This window comes from Amphimedon queenslandica, unplaced genomic scaffold, assembly GCF_000090795.2.
Source record: "Amphimedon queenslandica unplaced genomic scaffold, v1.1 AMPQUscaffold_13521, whole genome shotgun sequence".
Classification (NCBI taxonomy): Eukaryota; Metazoa; Porifera; class Demospongiae; order Haplosclerida; family Niphatidae; genus Amphimedon; species Amphimedon queenslandica.
In genome coordinates, this window is record NW_003546243.1 from 1166552 (window position 1) to 1183691 (window position 17140).

The 17140-nt window shown below is 35.5% G+C and overlaps 7 protein-coding genes across 12 annotated transcripts; 3 read left to right on the plus strand and 4 right to left on the minus strand.

Annotated features, from left to right (window-relative positions):
• Nucleotides 1–3: 3 nt before the first annotated feature.
• On the minus strand, nucleotides 4–3395 carry LOC100635505 (DDB1- and CUL4-associated factor 11-like). 2 transcript variants are annotated; one of them, XM_019994017.1, is made up of 19 exons: nucleotides 3204–3395; nucleotides 2856–3140; nucleotides 2531–2559; nucleotides 2404–2475; nucleotides 2286–2341; nucleotides 2137–2237; nucleotides 1985–2087; nucleotides 1869–1912; nucleotides 1611–1737; nucleotides 1506–1563; nucleotides 1261–1446; nucleotides 1096–1185; nucleotides 983–1046; nucleotides 693–811; nucleotides 608–647; nucleotides 491–543; nucleotides 328–390; nucleotides 156–276; nucleotides 4–108 (listed from the first exon to the last, which is right to left on the minus strand). In XM_019994017.1, the coding sequence occupies exons 1-18, from the start codon at nucleotides 3352–3354 to the stop codon at nucleotides 181–183; spliced, it is 1737 nt and encodes a 578-aa protein (XP_019849576.1). In that variant the 5' UTR covers nucleotides 3355–3395; the 3' UTR covers nucleotides 4–108; nucleotides 156–180. The 2 variants fall into 2 exon arrangements, with proteins under 2 accessions (XP_019849576.1, XP_019849571.1); XM_019994012.1 differs by having other exon boundaries at nucleotides 4–276.
• LOC109580621 (uncharacterized) lies at nucleotides 3390–5812 on the plus strand. The gene is made up of 9 exons (XM_019994008.1): nucleotides 3390–3630; nucleotides 3680–3938; nucleotides 4003–4209; nucleotides 4258–4501; nucleotides 4547–4602; nucleotides 4650–4754; nucleotides 4799–4951; nucleotides 5005–5201; nucleotides 5256–5812. Exons 1-9 carry the CDS (start codon nucleotides 3463–3465, stop codon nucleotides 5679–5681), a joined length of 1815 nt encoding a protein of 604 aa, XP_019849567.1. The 5' UTR covers nucleotides 3390–3462; the 3' UTR covers nucleotides 5682–5812.
• Nucleotides 5813–5839: 27 nt separating this feature from the next.
• On the plus strand, nucleotides 5840–6970 carry LOC100635048 (60S ribosomal protein L13-like). Its single transcript, XM_003382479.3, has 4 exons — nucleotides 5840–5922; nucleotides 6023–6277; nucleotides 6357–6530; nucleotides 6645–6970. Exons 2-4 carry the CDS (start codon nucleotides 6032–6034, stop codon nucleotides 6870–6872), a joined length of 648 nt encoding a protein of 215 aa, XP_003382527.1. The 5' UTR covers nucleotides 5840–5922; nucleotides 6023–6031; the 3' UTR covers nucleotides 6873–6970.
• Nucleotides 6971–6974: 4 nt separating this feature from the next.
• On the minus strand, nucleotides 6975–8709 carry LOC105316939 (beta-1,4-galactosyltransferase galt-1-like). Its single transcript, XM_011412255.2, has one exon. It carries the CDS (start codon nucleotides 8665–8667, stop codon nucleotides 7183–7185), a length of 1485 nt encoding a protein of 494 aa, XP_011410557.1. The 5' UTR covers nucleotides 8668–8709; the 3' UTR covers nucleotides 6975–7182.
• On the plus strand, nucleotides 8521–12024 carry LOC100635631 (periodic tryptophan protein 1 homolog). Of its 2 annotated transcripts, XM_019994044.1 has the most exons (19): nucleotides 8521–8608; nucleotides 8797–8868; nucleotides 9112–9158; nucleotides 9205–9353; nucleotides 9461–9543; nucleotides 9606–9699; nucleotides 9748–9858; nucleotides 9949–10169; nucleotides 10223–10356; nucleotides 10407–10500; nucleotides 10588–10649; nucleotides 10694–10724; nucleotides 10810–10887; nucleotides 10932–11022; nucleotides 11240–11319; nucleotides 11369–11410; nucleotides 11463–11568; nucleotides 11662–11771; nucleotides 11816–12024. In XM_019994044.1, exons 2-19 carry the CDS (start codon nucleotides 8803–8805, stop codon nucleotides 11927–11929), a joined length of 1713 nt encoding a protein of 570 aa, XP_019849603.1. In that variant the 5' UTR covers nucleotides 8521–8608; nucleotides 8797–8802; the 3' UTR covers nucleotides 11930–12024. The 2 variants fall into 2 exon arrangements, with proteins under 2 accessions (XP_019849603.1, XP_019849596.1); XM_019994037.1 differs by lacking the exon at nucleotides 8521–8608 and having other exon boundaries at nucleotides 8742–8868.
• LOC100635756 (myosin heavy chain, clone 203-like) lies at nucleotides 11985–14949 on the minus strand. Its single transcript, XM_019994053.1, has 11 exons — nucleotides 14613–14949; nucleotides 14101–14438; nucleotides 13542–13665; nucleotides 13422–13490; nucleotides 13173–13338; nucleotides 13025–13123; nucleotides 12899–12976; nucleotides 12713–12781; nucleotides 12582–12662; nucleotides 12276–12527; nucleotides 11985–12215 (listed from the first exon to the last, which is right to left on the minus strand). Exons 1-11 carry the CDS (start codon nucleotides 14912–14914, stop codon nucleotides 12132–12134), a joined length of 1662 nt encoding a protein of 553 aa, XP_019849612.1. The 5' UTR covers nucleotides 14915–14949; the 3' UTR covers nucleotides 11985–12131.
• Nucleotides 14950–14970: 21 nt separating this feature from the next.
• On the minus strand, nucleotides 14971–17134 carry LOC100635883 (mitochondrial thiamine pyrophosphate carrier-like). Of its 4 annotated transcripts, XM_019994078.1 has the most exons (11): nucleotides 16770–17134; nucleotides 16560–16639; nucleotides 16434–16518; nucleotides 16319–16382; nucleotides 16169–16272; nucleotides 16049–16118; nucleotides 15886–15998; nucleotides 15724–15840; nucleotides 15542–15679; nucleotides 15368–15465; nucleotides 14971–15178 (listed from the first exon to the last, which is right to left on the minus strand). In XM_019994078.1, the coding sequence occupies exons 1-10, from the start codon at nucleotides 16884–16886 to the stop codon at nucleotides 15403–15405; spliced, it is 951 nt and encodes a 316-aa protein (XP_019849637.1). In that variant the 5' UTR covers nucleotides 16887–17134; the 3' UTR covers nucleotides 14971–15178; nucleotides 15368–15402. The 4 variants fall into 4 exon arrangements, with proteins under 4 accessions (XP_019849637.1, XP_019849641.1, XP_019849631.1 ...); XM_019994082.1 differs by lacking the exon at nucleotides 15368–15465 and having other exon boundaries at nucleotides 16434–16485; XM_019994072.1 differs by lacking the exon at nucleotides 15368–15465.
• Between the last annotated feature and the right edge of the window lie 6 nt (nucleotides 17135–17140).

Sequence of the window (17140 nt, forward strand, 5' to 3'; positions counted from 1 at the left end):
TTCAACCGCGGGAAAACTATCTTTTTAAACTTTAGTAATCAGAATAAATAAACTGGTATAATAATCTTAATTAAATGGAGTTTGTTTAAGTGTGAATCAGTGACCAATCAAATTCAAAAGGAGCATCACAGCCAAAATCAAATCACACACATTACCATGATGCTATAGAATCTTGATGAACTACCAGAAATTAAAATAATTGGCTTTTTGATGCAAAAATTCTTTAACATAGTCATCTCTCTCGTCATATGTCCACATCTGAATAGTACCTTCCCACTATTAGAGTAACATGATGTTCATGTGACTGATAATAGAGTGAGGGCTTACTGTTGAAGCAACTAGAGTCCCTGCTTGGCTTGGATGCCAACTAACATCACGAATGCACGAGAAGTGGAAAAAGAGTTAAGGACAATAACAATTATATTTTTTTAAAGCACCCTCTCCCCTCTCCCCTTTTTGGTCACATGACAATCACATGACAATAGGATATGCAATCAGGTGAATTTAGGACTGCAACCATTTGAGCTGTAATGACATCATACACTACAAGAGAAGGAGACACATTGTAACTTATGTATCATCTTTACAATTGAACAATTGCTCTTACCCACTACTTGTCCTTTAGCACAGCCAGTATATATGTACTTCTAAATGTAGAGGAATTTAAGTGCATGAACGATGATGGTACTAACCTGCCCTGTTGTAGAATATGGTGAAAAATGACACCTTATTAAAGTATTTTTAACCGAATGGCCTGTATATGTCATTACCGAAACATCCCCTGCCAGCTTTGTATGTTTATTCTTTTGAACTGTGTGCGTGGAAAATATTTCAGCATATATTATATTTCTCTCGTATTGTAATCATGATATAATAATCTAGTCACGTAATAGCTCAGATACTATGACTAATTTTTCAAGGGAACTGTTTACAATTATTAAGAAAACAACAATCAATATCATTTTAATACACATACACATACCATTCCTCGGTACTTCTTGCCAACGATAATCCCAGCCTTGCTGAGAAGTGGATTTCAATGACTCCTAATGTAACAATAATTATTATGTACGTGTACATGTAGATATGGCTAACATGTATTCCTTCACAATTAGAGAAACACCTAGTATCCCATAACTTAATTGTTTGATCTTTACAATTAGTGATGAGGTATCTTTGATCACCCTAAAGAAGAGAGAGAGAGAGGAGTGATAACGTGGTAAAGAATAAAGACGCTATTTCTTCCAACACACCTCCTACCTTTGAGTCAATATACGTGATCCCGTCTTTATGACCAGAGAACACTCCCACTGGTCGTGGTGACCTCTCCTGCAGGCACCTCCTGTCCCATACCTTGCATACTCCATCGTCTCCCCCAGAATAAATGAGAATTCCTCCTTCATCAGCAAACGTGACAGCACTGGCGTCATCCTGATGAGCATCAATCTGAAATAATCAACAAAATGAGTATACTGTCTCCTCTCTCTCTCTTTGGTTTCACTTACCACAAGGATACGATCCTGTTTTTCCCGATCATACAAATATAATTTCCCGTCATTAGCTCTAAAGAGAGAGAGAGAGTTCATTCGCTTTTAATATTGACAACTTACGATGCTAATATTTCTCTGTTATCACCGGAAAACTTTGATATGAATGCACAAAAAGGCTCCTCAGCCTCTGGCCTTAAATCAAGCGAATAATGTCTCTCTTCCTCCCCATACACATTACATAAGTGAACTGTGAATAATAATAACAATAATAATTATTATCACAACTGTTTACATATTTAAATTAAAATATTACGCTAAGTATTAAAGGAATTTAATTAATGCTTTAGCTAAAAATTCAAACATCAGTGATTGGCTTACTAGATGGTGACCAAGTGGAATATATGAACCAGTTTTGATCAGGACTAGAAAAAAGATATCATACAGTGAGTACTGAATTACAGCATATATGAAAGTCAATAATGACATTGATTTACCTAAAGTCTGTTGAAAGTACTGACCAACCAACATCACGTGCTCCTACAGACTTATAACATTTAAACTTATTCCCAGCAGTGTCGTACAAATCAATCTTATCACCTAATGGATTGCCATTAGCTACATACCTCACACCACATCCCTAACATACTTTGACCTGCCGATATAAAAACGTCGCCAGACTTGGAATAGTTTCCACAGAAAACCCTTGCCTCGTAAGACCCAACGAGACAGCAGTGACGTGGTAGAAACCTAAATTTTTACAAAGATCACACATGAGTGCCGTAATCCTATTCATACCTTGAAGAAGTAGATGTTTTATCAATGTATGAGGCAGAATCAAAACCGTAACTAAACTAAAATAAAATATGATAATGTAGGGCCTAGCAGCCAATTGCTCCATTAATAATATCCTTACATTTCTGATATTTGGTCCAATATGCATTCTGCTATCAAAAGACTTGAGTTCTTGATACAAGTCAGTCTTTGGCTATATTGTGCATTAGCATTGACATAAATGCAGAATGATCAATAATTATACTTACATTTAATGGCTCCACTGGGTCAGTAATTACTAAAAATAGATGAAACTATATAAGGCCTTTTCACACTGGCGCTTTGTTGATGCAGCTGAAATAATGCTCATTGATCTTATTCACACTAGCAGCTGAATTATGTATCGTTTTGTGTTCTTGCTGTCATTGGTTTACATTGATTGCACCACATCACTTCACATCAATCCAGAGGTGAAGTGAGAGTGATTCCCATTAATTTTAAACCACTCCAGTGTGAGCACGATTAATGCATGCGCATTACTTTTGCCAGTGTGAAAAGGCCTTATATCTCTCTAGTATCCCTTTAGTCTCTTACTTTCTGGTTGATCACACATATTAAGCTCATTCTTCACCCTTCGTCTCATTAGACTCCCTCCTAATAATCTTGCAACCAACTGTAATGTCAGGATATTATCAATCTCATCAGCTTCATTATCATCATCATCATCCTCTTCATCAATTTCAAGCTCGTCATCAGCTTCTACCTCCTCCTCCTCCTCTTCCTCAGGAGACTCATCAATGTTTAATGGTGAAGGGTCATGGTGTATAGTCATAGTCTGAGATTGACCACCATGACGAGTAAGTAGGACATGAACAGTGCCTATAATTAATTAGTGGGCAAGCATGTCATTTTCATCTGTCTTTTCTTTTGCTTTATGCATACCTACTCTACCATGTAATGGAATGCCAACACGACGACCTAGTCCTCTGCTTTCAACTACCATGTCTTCATTGGCTTCCTCGCCTCCTCCTCTGTCAGTTCTTTCGTCTGTTGTGCCATTATCTCCTCTATTTGCTCTGTTCCCCATGTCCATTTTGTAGCCAGACTAGCCACACCCAAAACAACCACGCCTATAGACACACCCAAAACATAATGTCAGTATTTTATAAGCAGAATTTTCTCTGCAGAGTTTTAATTTAGAATGGAGGAAATACCAGTAAAAATCGAGATAAAACGAAGTACTTTTAAAAAAATCTGCAGCCTCTTTCTACCATTTATTGTCATTACTGCTACTGCTAGCATCTTCACTCTTCCAGTCATTTTTTACAGCATCACCCAGCTTGAGACTGCTAATGATGACACTCCATGGGTGAGCCAACTTGTGCACTAGACTACTTTATCATTTGTAACCTTTTTAGGCAAACACCACTGTGCCATTTGAAGGTAATAATGCAACAAACTGCACTTACTCCTGGGCTGAAGTTTCAGGCAATGCATCAAAGCATTATCATTGCACAGCTCATTCTTACAGTGGAATGATATGCAGAGACTTCCTCAGCTATTGGAAAAAATGTGTTGGAATTGATAGCGAAAATAACAAATGCATTTATTTCAATGAATCTAGAGGGACTCTAATTGAACGAGAAAAACAACTAGAAAAAATAATTTATTACTTAAGTGAGTAGTTATTACATTTACTATTGCATGCAACTTATATCATGCAAAATTTTATAATTTTTAGGTTTAGATAGCGACTGTCTAAAAGCTGCACTTCCATTTCTGTGTCAGTATATGTTTCCATTGCTAGATTGTACAAGTGATGTCATATATACTCCATCAAGGGAGGATTGTATTGATATCAAAACCAAAACATGTTCCCAATTATGGAAGCTGGCAGTAGGCTATGGTTTCGGTAGCGTATTACCCAAATGTCAAAATTTAAACTTAGGTATTTTAATAATTAATACATCTCAATTAATTGCTTGTAATTGTATAGCATCTGCTACTATTTCTAGCGAAGCCAACAATGAGTCTTCAACAAGCTCAACTTCCAGTGACTTAACATGCAGGAAAGGTTTCTACAAAGCTGATGTCATATGTCTACCTCGTTGTGACAAGTTCGAAGACTCAACGAGCAAGACATCAGAATTTATTCTTAAAGCTGAAGTTGTTGCTTCAATTTTTGCAATGACAGTCAGTGCAGTTGTTCTGATACTGTCAGCTTTTTCATACAAAACAATGTTAGTATTAAGAATTTAATTCATAATATATCTTTAACACTGTAGGTTTGTGTATCCATCCATTTTGATAATATTTATGACCATAGACTGTGGCATAGTTGGTATGACTTATAATAAAAATTTTGAAAAGTTACTTCAATTTTGATAGGTTTATTGGGATTCATGATTGCATTAGACCGTAACAAGCTAATGTGCAGCTCAAAAGATCTACTGGAGAGTCTAAAGCAATCCACACCTTTCTGTATTTTGTCAGGTATTCTTATAAAGATTTATCATTTCTTTAAACAGCACTTACAGGAGCCATTTTCCACTATGTAATTGTAAACATGTCCTTTTGGTGGCTATCTCATGTTTGTATTTTCTTCTATCAAATTGCATTTCCATTCCATGCCAACAGAACAAAAATGCTTCATCGTAACAAGTACATATATACAATAGTCACAGCAGTATGTAAGTTAATCAACAAAAATTTTAACAATGATAATTATTTCATGTAATGATAGGTTTGATATTGCCACTACCAGCTGTTATTGCTTGTCTAATTGTTGATGAATATGGTTACAAAATCAATCGCTTTCCACCAACTTTTTGCACCAGTCTAAATAAAGAGATGTGGTTCTATTCGTTCTTACTTGTTATAGACGTAACAGTCTGCATTGGGGCATGCCTCCTAATTGCTGTGTGTTGGATTCTACACAAGGTACATACTATTATGATCAGAAGCCCAGTTATGATGCAAAAATGCATTTAATAGAAAAAAGGTCTGACAAGAGGAACTAGCACAGCAGAAAAGAAACTAATTCTTGTATTTTTTGCAGTCATAGTATTCAGCATCTCCTCCCTTATCCACACTAGCATTTATGTAGCCAAAGCAGACAATAAAGCAGAAGCAATGAATGAGTTCTTTAAGTGTGAAGCTCTTGGTTATGTTCCAGGGAACTGTGATGAAGGGAAGCATGAAAGAATCATTTATCCCTACATTAATGTGATTGTCTACACTTCTGTTAATCTGGTACCGTTGGTCACTCTTATTTATGTTGTGAAGTGGGCTTGGATCAAGAAAGTGTACAAGTATTTGTATGATAAAATATTCCCTAAATCAAAGCGCAGACTGCAGTATGGATCATCAGTTAAAAACATGATAACGCCTTCTTTGAAAAGTGTTCTATCTGTGCTATAATTTGTGCTATACAATATCAGACTAATTTGTCTCATTTTACTTAGCTGTTTACAGCTCAATTTTATTTGCTGAATGTAAAACATGTAATAATTATAGCATATTATTTTCATCTGTAATCTGAAATATTTTTTAAAAATAAAATACCACTCCAATCGAGCCACACCTCTTATATTTTGCGCCACACCCAAGTCTTCTTTCTTTCTTTCCCACGTGTACTGTGTACAGGCGCCATTAAAGATAGGTAAGTCTCAACTGACAATCCTTTTCCATCTTCTTTGAAGTTGATGCTGTCAATTATAATTTGTACAGAAAAGGGTTGGTTATGGTTATATTTGTTATAGAGGGTCACCATGACTCGTATGGGTAATCATGTTATTCCTAATGCTCACTTCAAGAAGCATTGGCAGAGATACGTCAAGACATGGTTCGACCAACCAGCCCGCAAGAAGAAAAGAAGAATGAACAGGCTCAAGAAAGCAGCAAAACTGGCTCCTCGTCCAGCTAAAGGACCTCTTCGTCCTATCGTTCATTGCCCTACTAGGAAGTACAATATGAAAGTCAGAGCTGGCAAAGGATTTTCTTTTGAAGAATTAAGGGTGAGTTACATAATGGGAATAGTAATTAGTGTAAAGGTGATTTGTATCCCTGGTTGTGTTATAATGCACATTTTTATAGGCTGCAGGTATACCGCCTCGTGTTGCTCCCACGATTGGCATTTCAGTTGATCATCGTCGTCACAATAAATCTTATGAGTCACTTCAAACAAATGTCCAGCGTCTCAAAGAGTACAAGACTCGTCTCATCCTCTTCCCAAGGAAAGGCAAGAAACCACGCAAAGAAGACAGTGATGTAAGACAATGCATCTTTATTAATATAAATAATAATGTTTTCTCAATATTCTTTGTTACTATATGTATTTTTTACAACTTTTCCATTTTCACATGTTATTTTTTCTTTTTGTAGCTTGAAGCTTGCAAATTGGCTAAACAGCTCAAAGGTCCAGTTCTTCCCATCAGACAGCCTCGTAAGGTCTTTGAGTTCCGAGCCATAACTGACGAGGAAAGGAAAGAAAGTGTTTTTGAGGCTCTTAGGAAGGCAAAGGCAGACTCTCGTCTCGTTGGTGTCCGTGAGAAGAGAGCAAAACAGAAAGCCGAAGAAGAGAGACAGCAGAAGAAGCCTCCAACTAAATAAAGACTAATTTAATGTTTTCACAATAATAATTATTATTATGTAGTCAGACTAAAAATTATTATGATAACAAATGATGGTTTTCTGACAACGCCTCAAAATCACTTGATGTCTATGATAAGTGGGAATGCAAACAACTAGTGCATAAGAGTTATGAAGTGCATAGCTAAAAAAAATTGCTAATGCATGTTTCATCATATCGATGGCTAATTAAAATTTAACGAAAGGTGTGGTATACCATATCATTGTATATATCATGGGAACATACAATTGCAATAAGTTCATTTTATAAATATGATAAAAAATATGCATTCTAGGTAACGCAGAGCTTCGAATTAATGGTATCCATCAAATCGTCTCTAAACTGTGACATAGTGAGATCCTTCACAAGCGGTCTTCGCTCGTACTTTCCATCAATAATGTGTCTGTAGTGAAATAGGAGCCCCATATGACCAGGGATTGCAAACTCATTGAAACCAGGAGCAAATTTGTGTATAGGTCGTAGACGCATGCTGTGCCTACCCATTCTAACTATTGCATTGGGTTTCACAAATATTTTTGTCTTTGAGCCGAGTTTATCGTATACTCCTACACTCTCATCGTAATTTGATCTCTTGTATCTTTGAAAGTAGACTGGGACGTGGACTTTTGAACATACTGGTTCTTGCAATGAGCTCTCATAGCTACCGTTGTGCATGAAGACGTGGCTGAATCTAAATGAGCCAAGATGAGGTTTGTCTGCTCCTTCAAGTACCTCTGGAAGCTGCTTTCTTTGATTCTTTGGAACAAATAGCTCGTCAATGTCTAAAAATCCTAAAAACTTGACACGATTTTTGTTCCTGTATAAACAATCATGGATCACCCCTACCTGTCCATAATCTCTTACATCCATTGTTATATTGATCCTCCACTCAACCACATCCACAATGCCTTCCTGTGAGTACCTGTACAATATGTCACGGACCCCATTGGAGACCTCTTGAATGTATATGGTGAACAAACTGACACCGAACAACTTGTGAGTCTCAATAAATTGAATTATTAGTTGTGGGTCAGTTAGTCCAAAGAGCGCTTTGTGGAGACATATTCCGACTGTCTTGAGTGGTTTACTCTTTGATGTACCTGTAATTGGAATTAAATGAGAATGTAGTCTTGATTTACAGCTATTAGCAGTTAGAGCAACCTTCAAGGGATGATCATCAATGGATGCTGTAAGAGGACAAATAAAGAAAGAAGGGAGAGACCAGCCATGATTGTTGGCAAATTGATACTCGAGTTGATCAATGTTAACCAATCCAGTACATATCGGAGTCACATTCTTTGAATATGTGATGTGACAAAACCATCGATAGCCATTTCTGACTCTTTCAGCTCTTGATTCCTTAAACCCAATCAATACAACAACAGGATTCTTGTGAACAGCGGCTCTGTCATCAATATATGCTCTCTCTCCCCATAATTGACTGGTATTCTCTGACCAAAGTGGAACCCAAGAGACATCTGGTAGTGCATTATGATACACAGTAGTAGCTATTGTAGCTTTGGACGTTGGATTACTCGTTACTGGTGTAGTTTTAATGCTACTTGAGACACTAGGTTCGCTACTAGGTCGAGGAGAGTGTTGTGTTATCGAGCTAAACTCTTTAGGTACAGTTGGTAGTTCTATTTGGTGTAGATCTTGATGTACCCCAGTGACAGTTTGTCTCTTTTTGGATATAGAGACTAGTAGCATCATAAATGTGAGCCACAGAAGGAACAGGACAAATCCTAGCATAGTTTTCACTTTGCTTGAGCCCATTTTTGGTCTGTTTCAAATTGTTTGTCTAAGACAAAATGGGCGGTGCTTTGGGCTGGACATTAGTGAAAATCTAATTAGTTTAGTAGTTTACACACATGTTACAGTAAAAGTGCTTTCTGTTTGTTTTAGAACAAAATGCCGACCATAGTATCATGCTTATGCTGGGTAGAAAAAGGAAAAGCTCGTGCTATTCCAGAGAAGGTAAATTTTGGGGTTGATCAATAGTCATTTGCTAACTGGGTCATTTCTGTAAATTGTGTCTGTTTCAACAGTATCAGCACAATTTATGTTAGTTTACCATTTTCCTCATTGTAATAATAAATATATCAGTATTTTTTCGTAATTTTCTACGGTAATTTGTTTATTGTGTGAAAAATGTATCGGTAAAGAATCAGCATGCCATTTATATAATGGGAATTAATCTGAATGATTGTTTATGGTTAGGTTACGTTAGATAAAGAGGAATTAGATACATTAATTCAAGGAAAAAAGTACAAAGGAGTTTAAAAGTATGGTATTTATATCATGTTTGACTAGAGATGATGATGATGATGATGAGACATCAGAGGCTATGGAAGACAGTAGTGGAGGGCAAAAACAAACAGAAGAGAATGAGGAGGGAGAGGAAGACATAGATCAGTTATATCAGCTTGATAAGTATGAGTCTGATGAAGAATTACCTGGAGGTTAGTACTTTTAGAAAGAAGGGAAGAATGACAGGGATACACATAGTTAGTGTCCACACATGCAATGGTGGTGTAGTAATTGTACGTCTTTTATATTTCGAATGTAGAAAAGACAACAGTTGGAGGATTATCTGGTTTAATGTATTATTCTAATAATGAAGATGATCCATACATTACTTTGAAAGTAATGGTAAGCATCACAAAGAGAGTAATATTAGGATGGGGAATGTGAGACTGATTATTTTGTTGTAGGATGATGAAGAGCAGGACTTCATGATCCAAGAAGATGATAATCTATTGCTTGTTGGAAAAGCTGAAGATGAATTTAGTTCAGTAGAAGTTCACGGTAAGTGGCTTTTGTTTTATTCCCTCTCCATCTCTGACGCTTTACTAGTATTCAATGAAAAGGACAATCACTTATACTGCCATCATGAAGTATTAATTAATGCTTACCCACTGGCATTGGAATGGCTAAACTATGACCCTGGACAGCCTGAGGAAGAAGGTGAGTGATTTGGATCGTTAATATGTATTCAGTAATTTTACCTTCTTCTTTTTTCCTTCTCCTCTACCTTCTTATGTCTCTTACTTGTAGGTAGTTTTGTTGCTGTTGGTAGTATGTCTCCAGCAATTGAGATTTGGGACCTGGACCTAGTTGATGCCGTGGAGCCCCTTGTTGTCCTGGGGACTAGCATTGAGACAATGACAGAGATGATGAAACTAGCAAAGAGTAAATCAAAAAAGAAAAAGGATAAAAAGAAAAAGGATAAAAAGAAAAAGGATAAAAAGAAAAAGAAGAAGCATAAGAAGAATGAGGTATTTATTCAAGTACTTATCTTCTTGATTATTTTTGAATTGTTTGTTTATAGTCATCAGATGATAATGAGGAGGCTATGGAGTATGATGAGAGTGAAGCAGAGGCTGCTGCTGCAATGCTTAGCACTGGTGAATTGGATAGTCATCTTGATGCTGTCATGGGGCTAGCCTGGAATAGAACGGTGAGGTAAGAAAGTTATAAATATGGCAGTGAAATATATTTGTCATGATTTATAGGAGTCTATTGGCCAGCGCAAGTGCTGACAATACTGTCAAGATATGGGATCTATCGGAAGGGAAAACTTTACTTACATTAGATCATCCTGACAAAGTAAGCAGCATATACCACAGCAAACTTTATAATGCAAGGATGTGAATGTGACTGTGGTGTGCTTTTTTGTTTTTGTCCATTTGTAAGGTACAGACCATCCAGTGGCATCCAAAGGAGCTATCACTGCTTGCCAGTGGATGTTATGATGGGTATGCACTGTGGAATGTATTGTTATTTTATGGTATGTGTATAGGATTGTGAGACTTTTCAGTTGTGAAGATGGAGTAAGTGAAACTATGTTGTTTGTGACTAAAATGTGGCCTAAAATGTGGCCGTACAAAATGATTATATTTTTAAACGTCTTTTTAGTCACTTTTGATGCATTGGAAACTAAGTGGCGAAATAGAAAAGGTGCTATGGAATCATTTTCAGCCCAACCAATTGCTGGTAATAACGCAGCTACAATTGTTCCTTGTATTATACTCTAATAGGTCAGTACAGAGAAGAGTCAAATATATTGCCTGGAAAGAAATACAGGACAACTTGTTTTCACCATCAATGCACATACTGAAGCTGTGACTGGTAAAGAATTAATAATGCTGATATTTTCATTCGTATACATTTTTAATGTTGTTTTTTGAAAATTTGAGCTGATTCTGATCAAGTTTGAATTTTTTATAAATTTTTAAAGTTGGTCCAAAATTTGACTAAAGACCCTGTACTATAGTACAGGGTATTTTGTCAAAAATGGCTTCAAGAGAATTCCCTTTTTTTTGATACATGATTTGTTTTTCGATAGATATTAGTCTCAGCTGTCAAATTCCAGGACTATTGGTCACCTCAAGCTCTGATGACACTATAAAGTTTTGGGATATACACGTGAGAAGATAGAGACTGAGAAGTAACTTATTGTGTTATTCTTTTATAGGAGAAATCCCCAGTTTTTCTTTATAGTCGCCCCATGCATATGGTGGGGATTGTGTGATAGTTATTTTAATTTTAAAGTCTTGCTTTGTCATTAGGTAGCTGTACTCTGCTCAAATTTTTGTACAGACAATCCATATATATTATCAGTTGGTGGACAGACCAACGGTTTTCAAGTTATGAATGTCCTCACACAACCACCTTGTAAGCAAGAAGGATTTACACCATTTAGCTATTTTTGACTAAAAATTTATTAAATTTATTAATTTTTTCCCAGAAAATTAATTTTTTTCTTAGTATATAAAAAGTGCAAAGAGAGAGGCCTTTCTGTACCAGAATCAGTAACTGATCCAACTGGAGCTGTGCAAGATGATGATGATGAAGAGAAAGAAGATAATGACGATAATGTCAGTTGATTTCCAAGTACAGTAAAGATGTTTCCATTTTATAGGTGGTGAAATCAGCAGAAAGGGATGTTAAAGATCGGAGTCATAAATCACAAGAAAAGTCAAAGGGAAAGTCTGTCGTAAAGAAAAGGGACAAAAAGAAAAAGCAAAAAGCTTAAAATAATAATATTTTATGCTGTATCAATTAAGAAAGTTCATGGCTGTATACATGTATCAAGTTTAGTTGATAAAATAATCATATGATTAATAGTTAGTGATAAAGTTGTCTCAAAGTTAATTACACTTACTGGCTACCATACATAATAGAGTAAATGAGATTTACTCTAATATCTATGCTGACTACTTATAGTACGATAATGCTTAATGAGTTTTTGTCTTATAACGCTTCATGAGCTCTTGTCTTTCACATATTTGTTTCTCAACTAGGGACTGAAGATCTATTATCTATTTTAAGAAGAAAAAATTACCCAGTATATAATAACGTGCAGTACTAGCTCACAGTACCTCAGCATAAGCTTCCTGTACTTTAGCTCCTTTCTCTGCAAGTTTGGCTTCCAATTTTGAAATTTCTTTCCTAAGGCTTTGTACCAGTTCTGCTTCTTTCTTCTTCTCATTCTCTTGGTAAGCACAAGCTTTCCTCTCAAATTCTTTTAAGAGGGCAGCTTTCTGATCCAGTTCATCTTGATACTGATTTATTGCTACTGTCAAGTCCTTGATCTCTAACGCATGTCTTGATAATTCAGCATCTAGTGTTTGCTAGTTGTGTGCGCATACCAATAATTATATGCATGTACATGTATGTGTATGTACTTTCTCCTTTGAAAGTGACTTTTCCAACTCTTTAATTCTTGGTTTATATTTGTCCTCTACTTCTTGAATAGCCTTCTGTAACTAATATCAATTGATGCAATAAATGCTGCAAGTGCATAACCACTGAATACCATTCTATCAGAGCTTAGTTTATGTTCTTCCAATTTTCTTTCATGCTCCAATTTTAAAGAGTTAACCTTCTATAAATGATTAAAAAAATTTCTCTTGGAATTATTACATACATGTACCAGTACATATATTACTGTTAAATCTGTTAATGTACCAGTACATGTATTACTGTTAAATCTGTTACTTACGGCAGTTAATTCTCTGTCTTTCTCTCCTTGTAGTTTCAGTAGTGCTTGTTGATGCTCAAGTTTCAATAATTTTATTATCTGTAAGTAATGAGGTTGTCATGTATATGCATGGAGATTATGATGTACATTATTTAGTTTTACATCACTTTCAGAAACACGAAGAGACAACTCATCATTGTTTTGAGTTAATTGCGCCTCAAGGTTAAATATTTTTATAGAAGAGCTCTGTAAATAGAATAATTAATAATCATCGTCAACAAAATACCTAACTAACTTGCTTATTTCTCTGTATTTCCAATTTGAGTGATTCAATTGTTTTCTCTTTTTCCATTAATTGTTTGTGAAATTTCTCAATTGTAATCTCTTTCTCTTTACTGTATTTCTCCAGCTTCTCCCTCTCTGCTAGAGCCAACATAAAACTATTCTCCGTCACCATTACCCTATATAAAACAGAAGTGATAATTTTATCACCTGAAAAGGTGTGTGTGCATGTACTATATTCATGACATATAAAAGTAATCACTTGTCCTTTAATTCTAATATCTCTTTTGCTTGAAAAGTATTTTCTTTTTTTAAAAGTTCTTCATAATCTCTGGTGTTACAACGAGAATAAAAACTTTACTAAGTACATGTACTATAGTACCTTTTCTCTTTTTGGAGTCTCATTTGCTGTTCTGATAGCCTCTCAGTTTCTTTAATGGAGACCTGTAATTGATTACTTGTCTTTGAGAGCTCAGCCTCAATCTCTTCACAGTGTCTTTTCATTTCTATACACAAGAACTGATTAGTTTGAGCTAATTCTGATAAGAGTTTTAAGGCCTTTTCACACTTATCTTGTTCACACTAGAGTGGTTTGACCGGTTTTACCATACTATCTAAGGTTTTACGCATCACTCTCACTTCGCCTCCTGATATGATTGATGTGAAGTGATGCGATGTGATCAATGTAAACCAATGGCAAAAAGAACACAAACTGATACATAATTCAGCTGCTAGTGTGAACAAGATCAATGCACATTATTTCAGCTGCATCAACAGTATTATTTCAGCTGTATCAACAGTATTATTTCAGCTGTATGAATGTACAGTATTATTTCAGCTGTATTAATTCAGCTGTATCAACAAAGTGCATTAAAGCGCTTTAAAAACAGTGCCAGTGTGAAAAAGAATTTGGATATGTTTGTAGTTTGTAATTTACTCACCATTCTTATCAACAGTAGATTGAGCTAGTGTAGCATCCTTCTTTTCAAGTTCCTTCATCAAATTTTGTATATCAGCCTCTTTCAAAGATACTGTCTCCTTCCATTTGTGAACAGTTGAAGCAATCTTTGATTCCATAGTCTCTTTTTCCTCCATCGTAGAAAACACAAATAGCTCATAATGATGACTAATCGTCTGAAAGTCAACAAGCATTGTCTTAAACGCTAAAGACAATTTAGCTTTAGTATCCTTGATCATTGAGTTGCATTGACCAGTGGTTTCTGATGCTGATTGCAGCAATGTGTGACAGAGTTTTACATGCGATTCTTTGCTGCTTAATCTATAGTACGTAGAGATACATATACATGTACATGTATAATTTTTAAATCAAAATTTATGCATAAAATATGCTTTTTGTGGGATAGCCTTGAGAGCATCAATATAAATTGAGAAACTAAACTTTTAGTAGCAATTTTTGGCATGGGACTAAATCACTAAAACTTTCTGGACTCACTTGTCTTTAATAGCCATCAACTCATTTTCAAGTTTCTCTCCTCTCCTCTGCTCCTTCTCTACTGTCTCCAATAGCTCATTACAACGAGCAGAGGACTCATCAATTTGTCCTTTTAATTCGTCAAGCAGACCTTCGAGTCTCTTCACTTCATGATGCACAAGGTAGCTCACTCCACAAAATTTACATCTAGTCTCGTCCACTGGTAGCTCTTTTATTTCGTCTGGCAGTTCTCTTTGAGGTACATAGTGCTCAAAGCCTGGTGTTGGGTTTCTAGCACTGCTAGTAGGTTTCCTTGTTGACATAGAAACTTACTAAAACCACACCTCTTAGTACTTTCCCGCGTAATTTTTGTTTAAAATTTCCTGATCAAAGGTGAAGAATAAGTTATTAGTTATAATAAAAAACAATAAAACTATTTTGTATATACAAATAATAGAGCTTTTTATGTTTATAAATAAACTGAAAGTGATGAGTTTGCTTTATTAAAACAGTTAAATCTTTGCGACATCAAATTTAGACATCACTAACTCGTACACATAGAAGCTAACAGAAACTGTCAAAGATGCCTACAATAAAAAATGAAAAATAATCAATTCTGTTAACAATAAAAAAAATTCGTAATGTAAATGGTCTTTCTAGCTAACAAACAATACAGAGGGAAATCATTTATATGTTATTCAGAAAATATCTGCTTTGATGGACAAAAATCTACCTGCTAATGCTACTGTTATCATTAGCTACAGCAAAACACTCACAGTAATTATTATTGACATGGTATCAATATTTGCACTTATTGTAGTGAAACAAGTACACAATCGTACACAGTGAATAACACAGCAGTGGACACTCCAGTCTATAAAGAGATCGCAAGTACTCACTTATTCTAATGTAAAAGCTCCTATAATGAAAGTGTCCCAATAATTACTGACCTTTATTAAGCTCGGAAGTGCTCCTTTGTAGAAACCAAACACTTTCTCTTCTCTCCATATCTTGACAAATATGTCACTCATTCCTTTGTATTGGCCAACGCGACCAAAAGAGGCACGGGCTTTCTCAAAACCTCTCACCTAAAAAGAACCAGATCCAAAACACTACAGGATTATTCCGTTACCTCTAGTCTCTTTTTTACTACATCAAGTGGTAGGCATATAGTTTTACTACTGACTCCAGCTAATGCTCCACACACTATTGATTGCATTCCTGCATTACCATGCAATAGCCCTTCGTCCTATTAATAGTAACATAATGATACATTGTTCTTTGATACTTGCACCTTTTTCTCCTTATTGCTACTTTTGTATCTTCTCCATAAGTGATTATAAAGTGAATAAAAGCCAAAATGCAGACCAGCTTGAGGGCCAATCAACAATATTGCTGGGGTTAAGCCTATAATCATAAAACAATAGTAATCTAACATTATATGTACTTTCAATTACCTCTGTAAAATGTTCTCAAGCCTCTTTCTTTATACATCAGAGAAATAGCACTTCTAATATTTTTATAATGCTACACAAACAAAATTTACCAGCTCTTCTTCAACTAGCATAAACACATACTTTTGGTTCACCTTGACCAGCTAGTCTTGTTCTTATTACGTCCAGTGGCTGCACTACAAAACTAGCAATGCTACCACCGATAAAACCACTAACAAAATCTCTGACTATAAAAAAAGATAACTATCATAGCATGGTTGCAAGTCAGCATACCAATATTGTTATCTATGCCCATTTGGTCTTTTAAAACTATAGCTGCTCTGTCGAAACAACTGAACTATAATTATTAATACCGCCACAATTTTAAATTATTATAATCATGGTTTACCTGAACACTACCATATACTGCATACATTAACAGTCCCGGAATTGTTCCCTTCCTTATTTGGATAAAAGAAAAAAAAACAGAATCACTATAATAATAATAATAATAATTAGCTACATGTTTTCTTACCATAATGCTTGAATTCCTTCTTCAGCTATAATTTTATAAATTGCTTGTGTGATTCCTCTATACTTTGATACATGGTGGACCTAATAAGTGAGATGGATTGAGAATACTACCTATAATCAAGATCAAAATTTTGCCTGATGCTCCAAGCTCAAAATGTCATGTTAACACTTCCTCCCTCTGAACAATCTCTCCAGACTAGCTAGCACTTACACTGAGTCTAATTGGCTCTAATTGTAGTTGAAATCTTATTTTGATGACATCCAAAGGAGTGGTGATGATACGGGCAGTAACTCCAGAGACTGCTCCAGCAACGACAGCGTCCTTCATTGGAGCTAGCTAGCTAGGCACTGGGCTAGGGCGTGGCTTGAGAGGCGTGGCACTCATGCAATTTGCAGAATCTGAAAATTAATATTGAATTATTGATGTCAACTAATTTTAACACAAACTGATCGTATATACAATACAGTAGAATAATAACAAATAAAAAAACAACAAAATGCATATTACAATAATAACAATGTATAAAATCACAACACATTTGGTGTATCAAAAGTAGATAGACTCCAGTCCATGTAGACAGC

Bases quoted from the DNA above. Each gene is read 5' to 3' on its own strand.
- LOC100635505 (XM_019994017.1), bottom strand. From the start codon at position 3,354: ATGGACATGGGGAACAGAGCAAATAGAGGAGATAATGGCACAACAGAC. The intron at 1,913-1,984 runs GTAAATCAATGT...TCTTTTTTCTAG, and splicing joins GTACTTTCAACAGACTTTAG to TCCTGATCAAAACTGGTTCA. The intron at 1,186-1,260 runs GTAGGAGGTGTG...TCTCTTCTTTAG, and splicing joins TCACGTATATTGACTCAAAG to GGTGATCAAAGATACCTCAT.
- LOC109580621 (XM_019994008.1), top strand. From the start codon at position 3,463: ATGGAGGAAATACCAGTAAAAATCGAGATAAAACGAAGTACTTTTAAA. The intron at 3,939-4,002 runs GTGAGTAGTTAT...TATAATTTTTAG, and splicing joins AAAAATAATTTATTACTTAA to GTTTAGATAGCGACTGTCTA. The intron at 4,755-4,798 runs GTATTCTTATAA...CAGCACTTACAG, and splicing joins ACCTTTCTGTATTTTGTCAG to GAGCCATTTTCCACTATGTA.
- LOC100635048 (XM_003382479.3), top strand. From the start codon at position 6,032: ATGACTCGTATGGGTAATCATGTTATTCCTAATGCTCACTTCAAGAAG. The intron at 6,278-6,356 runs GTGAGTTACATA...ACATTTTTATAG, and splicing joins TTTCTTTTGAAGAATTAAGG to GCTGCAGGTATACCGCCTCG. The intron at 6,531-6,644 runs GTAAGACAATGC...TTCTTTTTGTAG, and splicing joins CACGCAAAGAAGACAGTGAT to CTTGAAGCTTGCAAATTGGC.
- LOC105316939 (XM_011412255.2), bottom strand. From the start codon at position 8,667: ATGGGCTCAAGCAAAGTGAAAACTATGCTAGGATTTGTCCTGTTCCTT.
- LOC100635631 (XM_019994044.1), top strand. From the start codon at position 8,803: ATGCCGACCATAGTATCATGCTTATGCTGGGTAGAAAAAGGAAAAGCT. The intron at 9,544-9,605 runs GTAAGCATCACA...ATTTTGTTGTAG, and splicing joins ACATTACTTTGAAAGTAATG to GATGATGAAGAGCAGGACTT. The intron at 10,888-10,931 runs GTAATAACGCAG...ATACTCTAATAG, and splicing joins TTCAGCCCAACCAATTGCTG to GTCAGTACAGAGAAGAGTCA.
- LOC100635756 (XM_019994053.1), bottom strand. From the start codon at position 14,914: ATGTCAACAAGGAAACCTACTAGCAGTGCTAGAAACCCAACACCAGGC. The intron at 13,491-13,541 runs GTACTATAGTAC...TTGTAACACCAG, and splicing joins AGACTCCAAAAAGAGAAAAG to AGATTATGAAGAACTTTTAA. The intron at 12,528-12,581 runs GTACATACACAT...GCACACAACTAG, and splicing joins AGTCACTTTCAAAGGAGAAA to CAAACACTAGATGCTGAATT.
- LOC100635883 (XM_019994072.1), bottom strand. From the start codon at position 16,886: ATGAAGGACGCTGTCGTTGCTGGAGCAGTCTCTGGAGTTACTGCCCGT. The intron at 16,273-16,318 runs GTATGCTGACTT...CTTTTTTTATAG, and splicing joins GGGCATAGATAACAATATTG to TCAGAGATTTTGTTAGTGGT. The intron at 16,119-16,168 runs GTATGTGTTTAT...TTGTTTGTGTAG, and splicing joins CTGGTCAAGGTGAACCAAAA to CATTATAAAAATATTAGAAG.